Here is an 18,814-nt window from a genome sequence, read left to right as displayed (position 1 = left end):
ACAATTGAACACGAATGGTAACTAGTTGTCTTTTTAAGGGAAAAAAATCACATGGACCAAATCCGAAATGAGATCCCTTCGTAATCCACTGCGTCTGCTGTTTCTCTGCCACTAAAACTAAAACCCTCCTTCTTCTTCGTAGCTAAAGTCCTACCAGGGTTTATGCTTATCGTCATTCCCTCACTGGAATATACGACACCAAACACAGAGCGTTTCTGTCGAGAATGATGATTCTCCAAACGACATTCCCCGGCCCCTCTCTCTGCTCGTCGTTCTCTGCTCACCGGCTCCGTCCTCTTCTCTTCTCCAAACGACGTCGTGGCCGCACAAGCCTCTCCTACTGGCATTTCAATCCTCTTAAGCCTAGGCACTTCTCAGGTAATGTTATCACCTTATCACTTTCTCTTGTCATTCTTTGTTTGGTTGCTGAGAAAATTCGGATGTTATCATTTGGAAAGTACTGAGAATTGAATATAATCGATCAAGAAATTGAATTTTAAACACTTTAATTCCTACTGTTTTGTTCATTGAAGTTCGTTTTATAAGATTTTTCGTAAGTTCGGTTATTATTTTGACTTCCCATCGTATGAAACCATGGCGAAAACATTTGTGATGAATTGGGGTGGTGCATTTATCATTTCTTTTTATTTCAGTTGCTGCTTCCGAGAATCGTGGCTTTACGTCTCCAGAGATTGCAAAGACCTTTGATTTTACTTCAGAAGAACGAATATACAATTGGTATATTGGTTTTTATACGTTTTTCATTTGCATTCTTTGTATGATCACCAAGAATTGGAGTAACCATGACAGATATAGCTTTAGTATTGGTGCTTTGTGCTTTGGTGTTATGCATATCCTCTGCGATTTTCTTTTGTTACAATTCACTGTCGATTTCTTTTTTTCTTAAGTTGAATTGGGGAAGCTTCTGTATCTGAAGGCAGCTGTTGAATTTATTGGGGCTTATGTTGTCTGATATAATGCTATAATTCTGCTGTTAGTTCTGAATGTAGAGGCTTTGTAGTATATTCAGTGCACTGCTCTGCTTCTGTGATGTTGTATTGCCTCATTGTTCATATTAATGAACTTATTTTGAAAAAGTTTATAGACCCCCCATCCGAACCCACACCCGAGAATTTGATATTTCGAAATATCCCCTTTATCCAAAAGAATTATTAACTAAAATACTATAATGATGTACTTTTTATTTTGTATATTCCCCATTCATGTGCAAAATGATTGGAAATTTTGGAACTGAATTTTTTGTCAGGGTCAGAAATGAGTTTTCACATTCTTTGAAATGGAGTTGAACAAAATATTATATCTATTCAGTCATTGAAAGGTAGTTTACACAATTCGGGATGACAGCACATATTTTTTATTTTTTTTTGGGAATATGTTTGGGTTGGAGTTCACATTTGACATCTTTCTCAAAATGATTCAGTTACCAATCATTCTCCAGGTGATACTAGTGCAATGCACCTGACATCATTTCTCAATTCTTCCCATATTGAAGCACCCTTAAACCAAGGCTTAAAAAAATAAGTATCCCCTTAAAAACACGGTCTCTTGTCTGGAATTTTACCTGGTAGTTTTCAAGGTTTCTAGTTGATGCTTCAAAGTGCATTATGCAGGGCTGGTCCTGCCTGATACTTGTGGGGCCTTGTATAGAAAATAAATTGGATACCTTGTATTATGCCAAAAAATACTGTGAATGTTCAAAGTATTGGTTCATTTTTGTTATGTTTCCTTAGTAATAATTGATCTATACCATTGCTCTACATTAGAATTAAAGATTAAGTTTCAAGAAGCTGTCTCTGTTACACAATCAGATCTCTGACTTACCTCAGTGATAAAAGCTTCGCTATCATGCTGCATTGGCCTATGGTGGATGTGCATGGATTTAATGCAGCGACTGTATTTTGCATTAATTTATTGCGAAAACTCGTTCTCACCTCAACTTAAAAGAATTTATGTTGCTGTGTGTGTGTTTTCGTATTTCTTGTTTTGCCTCAACTTTCACATATCAGTTTGCAGATTTTATCAGTTAGTGCTTACTAATCCATTTATTATGTATAATCATTGCATATAACATATTCATCACTTCATCTGATTGTTAGGTGGGAGTCTCAGGGATATTTTAGGCCAAACCATGACCAAGGAAGTGATCCTTTTGTGATCTCAATGCCGCCTCCAAATGTTACTGGCTTCCTACACATGGGGCATGCAATGTTTGTGACTCTTGAGGTTGTGAAAGATGTTTATAAGTATTGGGATTTTACATTTTTGTTGAAGTGCATATTAGTATTTTTACCTAGCCATGCTTATAGTTATCTAGGCACATGTAAGTGTTGATTATGATTGTCATGTCTGGCCCAAGATTGTGTTTGTTTTCTAATTGCACATTCTGGGTGAGGTTGTACAAATATTAGTCCACTAATAAATGGAAAAGATGTTGGGAGAGACATGTTTTGGAATATCTAAATGGAGGAATGCGAAGTTGAAAGATTGGAATTGAATTGGAAGAAGTAAGGACTGGATGTGCAATCAGATTTTATACTGATGATGAAAGCAAAGTTGATAAAAATAGTAATCCTAAGTATCAACACAATGTCAGTTGTACCTGTGGGCCTTGTGGTGTAGGTGTATAAACCTCTTAAATATTGATATTTTTACAATTGGAATCCCTTTAACCCGCGATTCGCTGTAGTTAATGATGATTGGGGTGATAATGTAATCTTGGATTATGTCAAATTGTTCCGAGGACCTAATGTAACAAAAAGAACATTACTGAACTTTTGTCTGAAAAAATGTGGATGAACTGGGTTCAATTATTCCTAAATTTTAATTCAACTGCTTCTTATTTCTTCTATTCATTTTTCATTATTTTCTGGTAGGACATTATGGTTAGATACCATAGGATGAAGGGAAAACCAACACTTTGGCTTCCTGGGACTGACCATGCTGGTATAGCAACTCAGGTTTGTCTCTGTACCGCAAAGCCTATGTTTCAAACTTTCAATGGAAGTATTTCCACTGGTTTCACTTTTGCAATACTTCACGTCATCTTCATTTATAATTTTCTGTGTTCTACAACTGCTTGTATTGCAACTTCCTATATAATTCTGGAAGAGTTGAAACTGCTTTGATCTGATTCTTTCTTTGTTTTTTGAGTACATCATTGGGATTTGTTTTTTTTTTTTAATGAGAACTTTGTGGGTAAATTTTGGAATCTATATGTGTTCATTAGCTTTGGTTCTGTCTTAATTTGCACCCTTTTGTATTACATGAAATTGTAACTTACCTATCTTAGTTTGAATTGTTTTGCTCATACTACCCTTACTCTTTTTCTACCAGCTGGTTGTGGAAAAAATGCTTGCATCTGAAGGAATTAAAAGGGTTGACTTGGGTCGAGATGAGTTTGTGAGTAAAGTTTGGGAGTGGAAGGAGAAGTATATATTCTTATCTATCTTCCATTGTTTATCTTCTCTCTCTCTCTCTCTCTCTCTTGTGCATTCTACCATACTATATTTTTTTTTGTGGTTAAGGTAGTAAAAAGAGAGAAAAACTGTTTTTTTTGTTTGTCACAACATGTAGAATTCCTTGTACAGGATGTTGCTATGGGTTTCATAAAGTTATATTACCATTTGGTCTACGCTGATTCACTGATAAATAATATCATTTCTTTTCAAAAAAGAGAAAAATCTGGCAAAACAATTTTGGTGTACACTGAGTATCTGATAAATATATACATTGGCCTATGGCATATCTACTGAACATATTAGGTTTCTCTTTTGATTTTGTGCGTTAGCTCTTCTAAATATCTAGTAAGTTCTTTATTCGTAAAGATACCTTTTTGGAGAATGGCCACTAAAGACGCTGAAAGCAAACTAGGATTGTATGAAAGTCTCATTTCACAAGCCAACAGTGGGTGGGATCAAAATTGGCCTTTGAAAAAAGATAAATTAGATACCCAAATTACAGTGTTTAGCAGGCTGCTCTCATATAGATAAATTAGAACTCTAGCCAAGTTCTCGCACATGGATTGCGTTTTCTTTAATGAAAAATAAATCTGTGGATGTTAATGTATATACACAGGAGGTGAATAGAAGAACACTCAAAAAGGAGACTTAACTCTAGAATCTAGAGAAAGTAAAGTCGATGGGATAAAAAGGAGGAAAACATAAGATAGACATCATATGGTTATAGAGAAGAGATAAATTTGTTTTCAGTTCCGAAAAGTGCTATTTTGCTGCCACAAAAACTTTAGCATTTTGATTCGACCATACGTAACAAAAAACCTAGAAACACAGAAATAGAATTCTAAAGTTAACATGTTCCACGCCAGCTAAACTCGCACTCCAATTAAAACGCAGTCTATGACTAACTTGGCATAATTCACACCATGGTAGTCATTGCAATTACAAACTTCCATTCTTCCCTTGCAACCAAGTACTCAGTTTTATTCCTGCAGCATGAATGAAGGATCATCGTAGTCTGCTTCTGAGGATTAGCTAAGTTAAAGATTCTACTGAAAAGTAACCTATACCAGTCATTCGTTTCAAAAAGCATGCCTACTTTTGAAGAAATACCATAAAGTAAAATCTTGTGCAGTTGTGATTCTGTTCTGAATTCTCGTCTCTTATATTCAAAATTTGTGGAACCATATATGAGTAATTTATACTAAAAACAATTCCCATAAAGAGTGAATTGCTGCCATTAATGTTTAAATGAAATTTGTTATTTCTTGTTATTTCTTAATAGATTATTTATTATTTATAATATCAGATATGGTGGAACCATCATCAATCAGATCAAAAGACTTGGTGCTTCTTGTGATTGGAATAGAGAACATTTCACCCTTGATGAACAGCTAAGTCGTAAGGCATTTTTCTATCTTGTAGAACTCTCGTCAATTGTGAAAGTATGTATGAAATGTAAACCTTTGTTTTTTTTTTGGGGGGGGGGAGGGGGAAGGGGAGGAGTGTTGTCGAGTTTCCATGAGTAGTAACTACAGTAGGGTAACTAGTGAATTGTTTAGGAATATACGCATAAGTTATTGATTTATATTTTTTGTTATACAAGCAATATTGGGGGAGGGGGGAACCGAACCTAGGACCTCGGGCGCATGGGTAAATGCTTTTAACCACTTGAGCTACAAGCCCCTTGCATAAGCAAGGGTTATTAAAACCTTTTTTTTGCGCTCCAAGATGTAATAAAGGGAGCAGTTTTAACTTTAAAGGTCACTAATGTTGTATTGTGGTCATTTTTATTTTTTATCTCTGAAAAATCATATCCTTTTACTCCATGCAGGTGCTGTTGTTGAGGCCTTTGTCAGACTTCATGAGAAAGGTTTAATCTATCAAGGTATAGCCCTAAGTTCCCCTTAAAGTTGTTCCATAATCCTAGATTCTGAAGAACTTTGTTGTGGCCTGTGTCTTTTTTAATGGAGTTCTGAAGGTGGGTTTGTTTTGCTGCTGAATCCCGTTGTCTTTAGTTTTTGTTTTTCTCTAGAATCTCTACTTCATTTTGTGACAACTATTCTCATCATTTGAAGTTCTTAGCTTTAAGTTATCATCATGTGTGTGGGATGGCTAGTAACAATAAGCTGCTATATGCTCTGCAGCATGCCAACTTTGTGAAACATTACGTTGATTCGTTGTATCAGTATTTAGTTGAGTCTTTCTGTTAAAAGATACTTTTTCATTAATTCTGTGTGGTGACTTTTAGGAAATATATGATGACATATTTGTACCACAAATATGCTACTAGCTTCGTGTTGGATAGGTTTCGTGTTTGTGAAATTTTGGAAGAATTGAATTATTTTTGAAAATTTGAAATATGTGGTGACATATTAATCTGATAAAGAACTGGTATGTCAGAATTTTCATTAAATTCTTGTATATTGAAGTCTTAAGCTGACAGTTTTTTCTTCTGAATAATAGCAAAAGTCAAGATGTATGGAATTAGCTCTCTTCTGTTTATAACGATTATGTTTCTATGGTGACTGAAGCAAACATTTCTGTCATAACGGTTCAAATTATATTCACCTTATTATTTTACACTTTTTTCCTGATACTTTTCCTCTAGGTTTTGAGTTGATTTTTGGAAGAGCTGGCTGTCGCGTTATCGTTCACAAGAAAGTGTGACTTACAGCCAATTAAAAACTGATATATATTTTTTATTTGTTTATTAACGTAGGGTCCTACATGGTCAACTGGTCTCCTAGTCTACAGACTGCTGTTTCTGACTTGGTAAGTTTCATCTGGTCTCATGTAGGTGTTGCTCTCTAATCTCAATTCAGCTTGTGCTTTTAAAATGCAATATTTGACATGGCCCTTAATATTTGTGAACAGGAAGTAGAATATCATGAAGAATCTGGAACTCTTTATCATCTTAAGTATCGTGTTGCTGGAGGCCTAAAGTAATTGGCAGCTGACCATTTCTCATTCCTTTATGAAATGTGATTTTAATGTTATACATATTAGAGTGTAGAAGCATATGTTTTCTGTTGTGCTATGACTGTGCTGATGCAAAATATTCCGTTTATATATGGTTGCTAGGTCAGATATTGGGTTAATCCTCTCAGCTCTGTGGAGTTGCCTTTTTCTCTTCCTGTTTCTGTTTGGGGTGCTTTGCTTGACCAACGTTTTTGTTGTTTCTGCTTCTTTCCTCTTTTGACATAATTTTTTATTTCTAGAAAAACAATTTGATCCCTCTACAGAGGAAAATTTATTGGCACAATAACTGTGACATCTCATAGTTCAAACATTGGTAGTTTAGTTTGTGTTTGACAACTAACTAATATACGAACAAAAATATGTTTATTTTCCACAAGATTTTGGGAGTCCTTAAATTTTACGATCTTTATCAGTCATTCACTTATATGATAAACTCGGTTGCACATGATAACATGTTTGTTTGTATATTCTTCTACACCTGTGTGTCTATGATGAGATCTAACAATTTTCCGAGTTACATTATGCACTCTCATTGGTACCTCCTGTACTCAGGTCTGACTATTTGACAATAGCAACAACACGTCCGGAGACATTGTTTGGTGATGTAGCTATTGCTGTGCATCCTGAGGTAGGGTTATTTTGCTTGCATTTCTGGCTTTCATAGGAGTTTAGTTATGAATCGACCAGGTGATGACAATGCTTTTTTGGTAAATAATGTTTAAGCAATTTAGAAAGGTTAATAGGGTAAAACATTTTGGACATTACTTTTGATTCTTTTGGACCAACATCTATTTACCTGATCTTTTATATAAATTCCTAACCTAGGCTTTGTTATGAAAATGTAGATTAATGAATAGGTCCTTAAGTCTTTAAATTCTATTAATGTAATATTTACTTAAAAAGTCTGTACATGCACAATGGTCTTAGATCTATGCATATATTGCTTAATTTTCTGAATTCTACGGCATGAAACCTAAGCTTGTTTGTTTACGTAGTTACCTTTGTTTTCTTCCTTATTTAGTATTGTTTAATTTCTTTTAATAAAAATTTTACTATTTGGGGAGGGATTACAATAATTTAGGTGAGGGGGGAGTTTCGAACCCAAGACACATGTGTAGAAACCCAACATCCTATTTCTTTAGTATTGTTTAACTAACAACAAACCCGAGGTGTAAGAAGTTGTAGATGTACAACTGTTTTGAGTGTTGAAATTACTTTGTATTCCCTGTTTGGGAACTTCTGATATGTTTTGTTTTTTTACTCCTACGGGTCATGTTCACCTACATTTGAATCCAAGGAGTCTTTTTTTTTTTTTTTTTCTGAATGAAGAACCCTCATTATTTATAAAGGGAAAATTTAAATCCTTGTCAGTCTAGATCACTTTGGCATATTTATTTTATGAACTAAGAGACCTAAAAGGCCTCCAACACAGCCACACATATGGGCCAACCAAATAGCATAATACTGTCGCCACACCTAGTCCAATACAACAGACCAGAGCCTAGATGAATCATACTAAAGGGAACATGCCTAAAGTGTTTCGGAAAGCATGGCCACAAGAAATCAACTGTCCCACGATGAAATCAACTTTTATTCCCTTCTTCAACACTTCTTCCTTTCCCACCACACCCCCCAAATAGAGTTCAAAACTACACAATATGGGCCTTATTCTTCAAAAAATTCCACGACAACCCACTCTACGCCGAATGCAAACCAGAAACTGCTAATATGTGACCCAAGGGAACAATATAGGAACATATGTTTGGATGTTTCACTCAGCTGTTATGCCCTTGAACAATGCTGGTCTCTATAATATTTGGCTCTGTGCTTTTTCCATGTTTGGAAAGAATTAATTACCTTATCCACAATTTTTAGTTTTTCTTTCTATTCTTCTCCAATGGTATGTACTGTTTGATAATGGCATGCAGGATGATCGATATTCTAAATATATTAACAGAATGGCTATAGTGCCTTTGACATATGGCCGTCACGTCCCTATCATTGCAGACAAGGTAAAGCATCCTGGACTACTTTTCTATATAAACCATTGTATTTGATGTTGTAGTTTTATTGTTGGTATGATGCCAAATCCCAGTTACTGATGCTGAGATCTCTGATAGATATCGTGCTCTAACAGTAATGTCTAGGGATGTTTAGAAGTAGAAAGTTAATATGGGAGTGAATTTATTAGTGGATGCCTCTTTGATTGGGCACGGGTCTGTGTGCAGTTCCTTACATCGATTAATAAGTATGGTAGAACACGAGTGCAAGGTTAGAAATCAAGAAAAGTAGTGATGAGTTTAAAGTTAGTTTCTTATTCTTAATCATGTCAAAAGTTCTACCCAGGTCCCTTACCCTAGGTTTATGTGTTGGTTTTTGTTCTGTTTTTCTTTTTGGTGCCGGCCTGAACGCTTTCTTGATTCACCACTTCAGCTTATTCACTTGCTGTAAAGTTTATAATGTAGCAGAATACTTATTTTAGGCTTTCTTTATTCTTCCCTGCTATATAAAACAAACACAAGGAATATTGTGGTTATGTCCTTGACTCCTTGCAGAACTATAAAGTGGTTGCCACAAGTTTTTGTTTTCAATACTAAATTACGTAATTAATTAGAATCCTATGCTTGTGAAAAGTAAAATAAGAATAATGTTTGGAAAAGTAAAATTAGAATCCCGTCCTTAGCAAAATTATATTTGATTTGGTAACTGAATCAAGAGTATTGTGCAAAGCGCAGGACCTGCTGTCTGGGGCCATATTGCTTTACTTCTTTTATAAGGCATCATTAGTAATCAGAAAATGTGAAACGTCACCAGAAGATAGATATTTGTTTTTGTTGATATTTCCAGTTCGCTATTTGCTGAATGATTACCTTTAACTGCCTGTCTGAATCTCCTATAATTCCCGGTAAATAACTCGATTTGTGGAACATTAATTGTTTTGGCAGCATGTTGATAAAGACTTTGGCACTGGTGTGTTAAAGATAAGCCCTGGACATGATCATAATGATTACAATCTTGCAAGAAAGCTTGGTCTTCCCATACTTAATGTCATGAACAAGGATGGAACACTAAACAAGGTTGCCGGACTGTACTGGTAAATGCTGTATCAGTTTTCTTGGATTGTTGAACTTGAATTCACTGGAGAACTGCATCTTTTATCTTATATCTTATATTTGGTAATGAAATCTGTGATTCTGTCAGTGGCCTTGATCGGTTCGAGGCCCGGAAGAAACTTTGGGCAGATCTGGAGGAGACTGGTTTAGCTGTAATGAAAGAACCACACACTTTACGAGTTCCCAGATCTCAGCGTGGTGGAGAAGTGAGTTGATAGCTTTTCACATTTGGGTTTAGAACTTTCATAGTTTGAAACAATTGTAATTTTCTATGAAGATTTTGTTACCTTCACTATATATGTTTTCATTCTTTTGTCCTCCAAATCTTTTCAATATCAGGTTATAGAGCCACTAGTAAGCAAGCAGTGGTTTGTAACGATGGAGCCCTTAGCTGACAAAGCCCTTAGTGCTGTTGAAAAAGGAGACTTAAAAATTATACCTGAAAGATTTGAAAAGGTATGCGTTATTTGGCCTCATATTGACCCCTCTGGGATACCAAAAAGTAGTTTTCCTCTCCTTTCTGTTGGAGCCTTCAAGTACAAAAGGAAAAAAAAAAAAAAAAAAAAAAAACCTATGCAGCTGTTTTCTTTTCTTTTATTATGACTAGAAGCATATGTTTTTTTTTTTTTTTTTTTTTCAACTTTTTGCTTAAGCATCTGATCGATGATGCATAAACAGAAAATTTAGTGAGAGAAGAAAGGTATAAATAGTGAGTTAATTTACCTAGTTAAGCTTAATTTTCAAATCTAATAATATTAGCTCAGTGAAAAGGAGCATAATTGACATTTTGAATCTTTAGTTGACAGAAAAAGGTTTTCGTAAATAAAACAGATTAATGGGCCTGTTCCCAGCACAAGTGCTGATATCTGTTTTTACACCTCTATTTCTCTGTATTGCATCGCAATTTGAGTACCTTATGTCGATAATGCAACAAGCTCTCTTCCCCATTTAGGCGGTGGCTTACCCAGAGAGATCTGCTATATTCTATACTCACACCCATGCCTTCTATTAAATAACAGATTTACAATCACTGGCTATCGAATATTAAGGATTGGTGCATAAGCAGACAACTGTGGTGGGGACATCGAATACCAGTTTGGTACATTGTGGGTAAAGACTGTGAAGAAGAATATATAGTTGCAAGGAGTGAGGATGAAGCTCTTGGGAAAGCTCAAGAAAAGTATGGAAAAGATGTGAAAATATATCAGGATCCGGATGTTCTTGACACATGGTTTTCGAGGTCTGTCACGGATTGCCAATTATTTAATTTTTTGTGTAGTTTGTTTTCTATCAACTTTGAAAAGTCCCACTTTATTTCTATAATTTTGAAAGCTGCCTAATTTTTGGGTAGGTTATCCAAAATTACCATGTTCATTGCTAGAAGGTTGTTAGCCCAAGTGGTGAGTGGAGTAGGAAAAAGAGTTAGAACTAGGAGACGTGATTAGCTAGACTTCATCCAGTTACCAAAGAAAACAACAAAAGATTTTAAGAATATCCATTAGAATGCTTATACTCAATCATGCTCGATGAAATCAAGAAGTTCTTACGCAATAAGTTTCAAATTTGTGTACGTGTTGATGGCCATGGGACAATCTATTTTCATCCTATGTATCATATAGCATAAAATACATGTTTACTTGATGCATTATTGATTGGTTTAGTGTTTCCGCATGATTCATACAAAGTTTCATGCTTTAAAGTTAATTCCATGAAATTTACATCGAGACTGACATTTTCATTCTTAGTAAGAGGGACTTTGCTATTTTCTTTTTATATCATATACCTAAAACTTTGAAGACTCTAGCCAACGCTTCCAAGATTTAAGATTTAACTTGCCTATTTAGAAAATTTGTCTTAGCCCATGAATACAGTTTTGCGCAGTTGTTTGAAGGGGTTATGTGACCAAGTTGACTGTTTATATAGTTGTAATGGGAATTGTACATGATCTTTCGAACTAATAACTATAAAAGTATAAATATGGAACTAATTTGGTAATTTCTAAATCGAACTGATACGTGATTCATGATCTTTGGATTTGTAAGCAATGAAGCAGCATATTGTTTAAAGTACTATAGTTTTTATCAAATTTCTAATGTTCTGCTGCATGTGGAAGCTTTTGATTCACAATTAATGCATACATACTTAGCCTTTTTTTAATCCACATCAAGGCTTCATATATTTGACATTCTCTGTAATTTGACTAAATATATCTCTTTTCCTTTTCACAGTGCACTGTGGCCTTTCAGTACTCTTGGATGGCCAGATGAGTCAGTTGAGGATTTTAAGCGGTTTTATCCTACAACAATGCTTGAAACTGGGTAAGTGCATCCCTTGCCAAGCATTTGCCTGCCATCTGTATTCGTTTTCCCATGTATGGCTGCATTTAATACTGAATCTCTCTCTCTCTCTCTCTCTCTCTCTCTCCGTAAACCTCTCCTTCCGTACCTAGCTACTAGACATCTGATTCCCCTCATCTCCCCTTTATTTGCCCACCAAGACTAACCATACCATCTTCTCTTTTGGGGCTGCTTCTATGGCTCTTGTGGACTTAATTGTTCTAGATTTGTTCTTCAAGCCCAATCCATTCCCAATATCTGGGACTGTTTTCCCCCTTGTGCAAGGGGGTAGGGTATTTTTCTTCTGGCCCCAATGGTGTGGTAGCTGAATGATGAGATCTCTTCCATTTGTATGCCCTTAAATGAGAAAATTGAGGACTGATATGATGTTGTGGAGGTTGAACAAGATGGGAGTGTTTGATGCAAATTGAAAAGGTCTTTTTCTATGGCCTTCTTCGGGAGTGGGCAATGGATTTTTCCTTGCACTGCAGTTTGGCGTACTAATGCATATATAAGGCATAATTTTTAGTGGTAGTTAGTTGAAGTGAAATCTTCTCTTTGATTACCAATTCAGTATTAAATGAGAAAATTTACATGGTTGCTATGTAACTCATTATACGCGAAATAGTAGTTAAATCTGTTTCTTCATAAATTCTTTACCAATGATATGGTAGTGGAGCTGCCTTCCATGTGCCACAGTTTGGTTTACAGGATCATGATTTATATTTTTTTCAATTAATAATAGTGTCTCTATCATTTTATATTTCAGTGGTAGATAAGTTATCACTAATTTGTAAGGTTTAATAACTTTATTATTTGGTGATCAAGCTTGCTTCTTTGAAAAGGGGGTTGAAGTTTATATTATTTGTTGAATGTTTGAACAGGCATGACATATTGTTCTTCTGGGTTGCGAGGATGGTCATGATGGGAATTGAGCTCACAGGGACAGTGCCATTTAAATACATTTATTTACACGGTCTCATCAGGGATTCACAAGTAAGTTGAAAATGCACAATAATACTACTGCATCAATGCTGATATTGTATTTTAAATGTCTTTTTAGCTTGTCATTGTTTCTTGAGTATTAAATAGTTTATTCCCAAGCTCTCCATTGTGTGCTTACTTTGACCATCCTTCAAATTATTTGCTAGTAAAGTTTCTGATTATATGGATGTCGTTAATTTGTTGGTTACGTTTTGCATGGTGTGTAGGGTTAATTGTCTTTTGGGAGAGTGCTGATTCTGCTCTCTTGCTTTCCTGTCAGTTTTCTTTTCTGTTCTGAGTGGTTCCTGTGGTCTTCTTGACCACCTGACTTCCTCTTTGTATTTTTTCTCTATCAGTACGATTGTCTCTTTATCCAAAATATTATTTTCACGGTTTTTGGGTTGTCCTCCTTGGATGGATTTCAGATTTTTTTTCCTAATCTTGTATTTTCCAGATTACTTCCAACAATCTGATAAGACACCAGTTGCTTCTCACAATTCATGCAAGATTGATTCTTAAAGAATATCTCGGTGAGATTGAATGCAAAATAGGGTTTTGCAAGTGGTGGACCAATCTATAAACCTGAGAGAGAGAGAGAGAGAGAGATGATAAGACACCAGTTGCTTCACACAATTCATGCATGAGATTGAATGCAAATTGTTTTGCAAGTGTTGGACCAAAAATCAGTGAGAGAGAGAGAGAGAGAGACGTAACCATTTGAATGGCTTTCTTTGCTGAAACTCCCAAATGGACTTTCAATCTGAAATGAAAGCAGGGAAATCTTCTTGAGCCCATAAAAATTTAAAGAATCATTAAAAATGAACCAAAAATCCAATACTATATGTCTCACCTTGTGAGACCCTAAACACCTCTACTTATGCCTTCACCTATGAAAACACTGCTATAAACCATTGTTTTATACTTACAATGTAGTCAGACAAAACCCTTGATTGTTCCTTCTTTTTTTTTTTAATCTATTCTCTAAAGCATTTGTACTCTACTCTTACATGTCTGATGTTGCGAGATATGAAATAATTTGTGTAACAATCATTTCAGGGCCGAAAGATGTCGAAAACATTGGGGAATGTAATAGATCCATTAGATACAATCAAGGAATATGGCACAGATGCTTTAAGATTTACAATTGCTCTAGGGACTGCTGGCCAGGTTTGTTTTGTTGTCACTTTACTTATGAATCAATTCTGCATTTATTCAAAATTGTCACTTTTAAAAACAAACTGATTTTACTTTATTTGCCGACGAGAAATACGTGTATGCAGTCTTCAGCTATTGCATGTTAATAGCTTGATACAACTACCATTCTGGCTGATTTGGGTGTTCTTGTTGTCCAGGACCTTAATTTATCCACTGAGAGGTTGACATCCAATAAGGCCTTCACTAATAAACTATGGAATGCTGGAAAGTTTGTATTGCAGAATTTACCCAGTCAAAGCGAAGCATCAACTTGGGAAAATATACTTTCTTATAAGGTTTGTTGTTAACACAATCTCAAGTCATACCAGAAAACTTAAGTTGCATACGTTTCCTACTGAGCTATGAAGTATAACTTCCTCTCTCAAGGATTGACCAGAAAATGCTCCACCCAGTCTCATATAAGTATCTCTAAACTTATAACTTCCACTTTTGAGGTCTAATGGTCAGGCCCTCAAAAAAAAAAAAAAAAAAAACGAGAACTTAAATTGACCTGATATCACCAAAGTTAGCCCCAATCTCGTATATGTATCACAAACTTGTCTGCAAGGCACAACATTTCTGAATGTGTCTGAATTCATTTAGCGAGTTCTCAATTACCAAAGCAAATGGGCAGGTTTCGGTTGATGCTGCTCTTTTATGATTGAAAATTCTCTAAAGATTTCTTACAAATTACTTCACTTGCTATAGTTGTCTTTCTCACTTTTACTCTCTGAATTTGTTCATACAATGTGTTAAATTAGCCAATAGCACACTGGCTGATTGTCTCATGAATGGGAATCAAATAGATTCTCCATGTAAATGTCATAACCACTCTATCTCTCCACATTCCATAAGATGCAATCATCTGGTGCTATATCATATCATGGCCCATAATTGTATCTTGCATTTCTCCACTAAATATTAGAAATTTCAATCCTACTGTACTTTAGCGGTGGTTGTTTTTACATTATAGGATGATGAGTATTACTTGTATTGCTTCTTAATTCAAGACAATTCTTTTTCAGTTTGATAAAGTGGATCTCCTAGACAAGCTACCCTTACCAGAATCTTGGGTGGTAAGATAATTGTCAGGTTAATTTTCTGTATTGCCTGTTGATTTTACTTCTTTGTTTAACCACTCACTTTCCTTCCTTTTTCAGATTTCAAAACTTCATTTGCTTATTGACACAGTCACTGCAAGCTATGACAAATTTTTCTTTGGAGATGTTGGAAGAGAGACGTATGAATTCTTTTGGGGTGATTTTGCTGATTGGTATGTTTGGAGTTTTCATTCAAATGTTTACCGTCAGATCATTATTGAAAGCATCATCTTATGTTCCTATCTATTCATTAAGAAAAATTAAACACAAACTGGCAGAACACTTCTCCAAAGGTGTTTACTGAGGACATAAAATCTCTGTGGATTCTAAGCCTTGCATGGAAATCTACAATGTTTTTAGAGTTTCCACCCAACGCCAATTGGTTTTTGGTTGGATACTCTAGCTTTAACAGTTTATGCAAGAACAATCCACGTGTCAAGCCCGCGCCTGCTGGTTTGGGGTTGGTTGCTACTTTAAGAACGTTCATTGGATACAGTGAACAACCTTGTGTAGCCTAGCTAGATGACTGGACAACTTCTCCCTTGGTTTGGGGTTGGTGCTACTTTAACAACTTTCTTTTTGTCTGCTGTTATGTAATACTATGAGGTTCATCTCTGTTTTGTATAGCCTAGCTGATGACTGGACAACTTTCTCCCTGTATTGTTTTGCTCTTTTTTATCATTGAAAGTGTGTTTCTTACTACATAACAGAAACCGTTTTCTTTTTCCTTTTGTTAATATCTTCTGCGGCTCTGCCTAACTCAGATGCATTACATCTTTTTCAACTGTTGTCTTTTTTCACTTATGCAGGTATATAGAGGCCAGCAAAGCTCGTCTTTACCACTCTGGTGGTGATTCAGTTGCTTCTGTCACCCAGGCAGTTCTATTGTATGTTTTTGAAAACATACTTAAATTGCTACACCCCTTCATGCCATTTGTGACCGAGGAACTCTGGCAGGTAAACTGATTCACTATATACACCATCTGTGTTAAATTCAACTTCTCTACCGATAAGGTATTTATTATTTTCTTAAGGTTTAATTATTAAAATAAGAAAATTTTGCTTAGGGTTTAAGGTGGACTGCTTGTTCACCTTCATTGTACTGTTATCCCTGATAATGTTTCACTGTTAAAATGAATGATTGATTTGATATAGGCACTCCCCTTTCGGAAAGAAGCTCTTATTGTATCTCCATGGCCACTGACTTCACTTCCAAGGCAGAGCAACTCGATTAAAAAGTTTGAGAATTTACAGGCATTGGTGAGTAGATATTCCTTCGTCCTTGTTTATTGCTCCATATCCAAGTCCATGTGGCACATCTGGTATCTTCTATATTTTTCTTGTAGTCAATTAATTGAATCACTAAGTTTGCTTCTTTGTTATTCTTAGACTAGAGCTATCAGAAATGCTCGAGCAGAATATTCTGTTGAGCCTGTAAAGCGTATATCAGCATCAATAGTTGCAAATGAAGACGTCACTGAATACATAATGGTATGTATTCATTCTCCAGCCAGATTTTGCACTTGATTAAAATGTAAGAGCTGATGAGGTGCTTATTCAAGTATGTTCCTGTATTATTTTGCACTTTTATAGTAAGAAAGATATGAACGAACTGTTACTGTATAGAAAATTGGTGGATCATTGTTGGAACTTCCGGTAAGTGTGGACACTATAGAGCCACAGACTGAATCATAAATCATATCGTAAAGCTGTCCACGCCCCATGAAACCTTTGTGCGAGATCCCACTGGGCCAATCATGGCCCTGATATAGCAAAACGAAGTCAGGACTGGTCCTAATTGCTGAATCATGCATATGTTCTTCAAGAGTTTCATGCGTCTGAAGTCTCATCTGAGCTCGGATTTCAAATTTTTTTCAGTGAAAATTGAGATGACTAGTTGCTGTCCCTGTTCTTTTGATAAGTTGTTTATTTATGTGCATATATGTTTGGATATAATTATCATTTGCACTAACTCACTTAAATATTTGAATTTATATTTTGATGCAGAAAGAAAAGGAGGTTTTAGCTCTTCTGTCCAGGCTAGATTTGCAAAACGTCCATTTTACAGATTCTCCTCCAGGCACGTTTCTTCATGGATTATTTTCCATTTGACGAAGGACCAGAAATGTTCATGTTTATTGTCATTTATGTTTATGGATTTATATGATCTGATGTTGAGGCATATATTTTGGTGGATGTCATGTATTTTACTTCAGGGAACGCGGATCAATCAGTCCACCTTGTAGCTGGCGAAGGACTAGAGGCATATCTCCCTCTTGCTGACATGATTGATATTACTGCCGAAATCCAACGCCTATCTAAGAGACTTTCCAAGATGCAGGCGGAATATGATGGACTTAAAGCTCGGCTCAGCTCTCCTAAAGTATGAATTCTGTTAATCATGTTCATGCATTTGGCAGTTGGCATTGATAGGCGAAAGTATTTGACATGTCTTCTTCCCCAAAGATCCATCGAATGAAATGATTGGATTTCGATTTTGCTGACAGGGATAATTAGTAAAAAGTAACCAAACTTAAATAAAACCTAAAACATTTAGTAGGATGCATTGGAATAACTAGATATAAACAAAAAGTCCTTACACATAATGGTTCGCTTAAGATAGCTGGAACTATTATAAAATTTCGCTTATTATGATGCATTCATGTTATGTTGAGTCCTTTCTTTCTTTAGGATAGTTCCTTCCCATGCTGTTCATGCATTCCCAGGTATCATGTACCTCTGACGATATCAGCGTTGTACATGCAGTTTGTAGAGAAAGCTCCTGAGGATATTGTCCGTGGAGTGCAAGAAAAGGCGGCAGAAACAGAAGAGAAGATTACTCTCACCAAAAACCGTTTAGCATTACTCGAATCAAATGTTCTGGTCACATAATAAGACCCTCTGTCTGTCATCCATAGCATCCATCCATCTTAATTGGAAATATCTCCCTGCCAGATTGATATTCAATTGTCCATGGACTCAAGCCTATGGGATTTACATCTTCTGCATTGTAACACTAGTGATCGGTGAACGTTTCCTCGACAACAATTTCTTACCATATGGAGGATCTGAGGATAGATGTGCAGTAAACTCGGCTTTAGATCAAAGAAGTCTGGGTGCATAGCAATTGCCGTGGCCCATGCCAACAAAAAACCAGCTGATAGACTGCTTCAAGTGTCAACGAAAGTGTTTGCCGGATAGACGCCTCGGTATTGTTGTCTTCCTGTGACAATGGATGTACATTATTCAGATTCTACTGACATTTTTCTTACAATATAAGGGTACGTAGTTAAGGCTGTAGCCAATAAAGACAAGAATTTACGGCCAAGGCACCAAACATAAGCAGCAATCAAGGAAACATTAAGACATTCAACTGGCACCAAGGCAAACTGGAGTTTCGCCTGAAACCAAGGACGCTAAAAACTCTTAAGGCTCGTTAGATGTCTAATATTGGCTTGGCTTGGATAAATCCGCTACATTCAATGAATGTTGAACAGAAATACAGATGTCAACTTGCATATTTTCTCCAAGTGAAGGTAGAAGATGAACAAGTCATGATGAAAACTTTTCACTCTCAATCTTACCATTTTTGTGGGGATTTTGCAACGACAAGTTTTCTTTTACGATTT

General features: G+C 35.8%; 1 protein-coding gene across 2 annotated transcripts; it reads left to right on the top strand.

Annotated features, from left to right (window-relative positions):
- The first annotated feature begins 12 nt into the window (after positions 1-12).
- LOC137738889 (valine--tRNA ligase, chloroplastic/mitochondrial 2) lies at positions 13-18,513 on the top strand. 2 transcript variants are annotated; one of them, XM_068478360.2, is made up of 27 exons: positions 13-378; positions 654-738; positions 2,118-2,244; positions 2,895-2,978; positions 3,355-3,449; positions 4,786-4,877; positions 5,311-5,364; positions 6,199-6,251; positions 6,354-6,421; positions 7,011-7,086; positions 8,387-8,470; positions 9,404-9,552; positions 9,660-9,777; positions 9,911-10,027; positions 10,591-10,811; positions 11,800-11,889; positions 12,792-12,903; positions 13,948-14,058; positions 14,244-14,381; positions 15,111-15,161; positions 15,246-15,358; positions 15,995-16,142; positions 16,341-16,445; positions 16,575-16,676; positions 17,193-17,265; positions 17,402-17,568; positions 17,952-18,513. In XM_068478360.2, the coding sequence occupies exons 1-27, from the start codon at positions 225-227 to the stop codon at positions 18,075-18,077; spliced, it is 2,913 nt and encodes a 970-aa protein (XP_068334461.2). In that variant the 5' UTR covers positions 13-224; the 3' UTR covers positions 18,078-18,513. The 2 variants fall into 2 exon arrangements, with proteins under 2 accessions (XP_068334461.2, XP_088555846.1); XM_088699720.1 differs by lacking the exon at positions 654-738 and having other exon boundaries at positions 243-378.
- The last annotated feature ends 301 nt before the right edge of the window (positions 18,514-18,814 follow it).

This window comes from Pyrus communis, chromosome 9, assembly GCF_041283825.1.
Source record: "Pyrus communis isolate YQ-2024b chromosome 9, ASM4128382v1, whole genome shotgun sequence".
In the NCBI taxonomy this organism is placed as follows: Eukaryota; Viridiplantae; Streptophyta; class Magnoliopsida; order Rosales; family Rosaceae; genus Pyrus; species Pyrus communis.
This window is presented reverse-complemented; position numbering and strand designations above follow the sequence as displayed.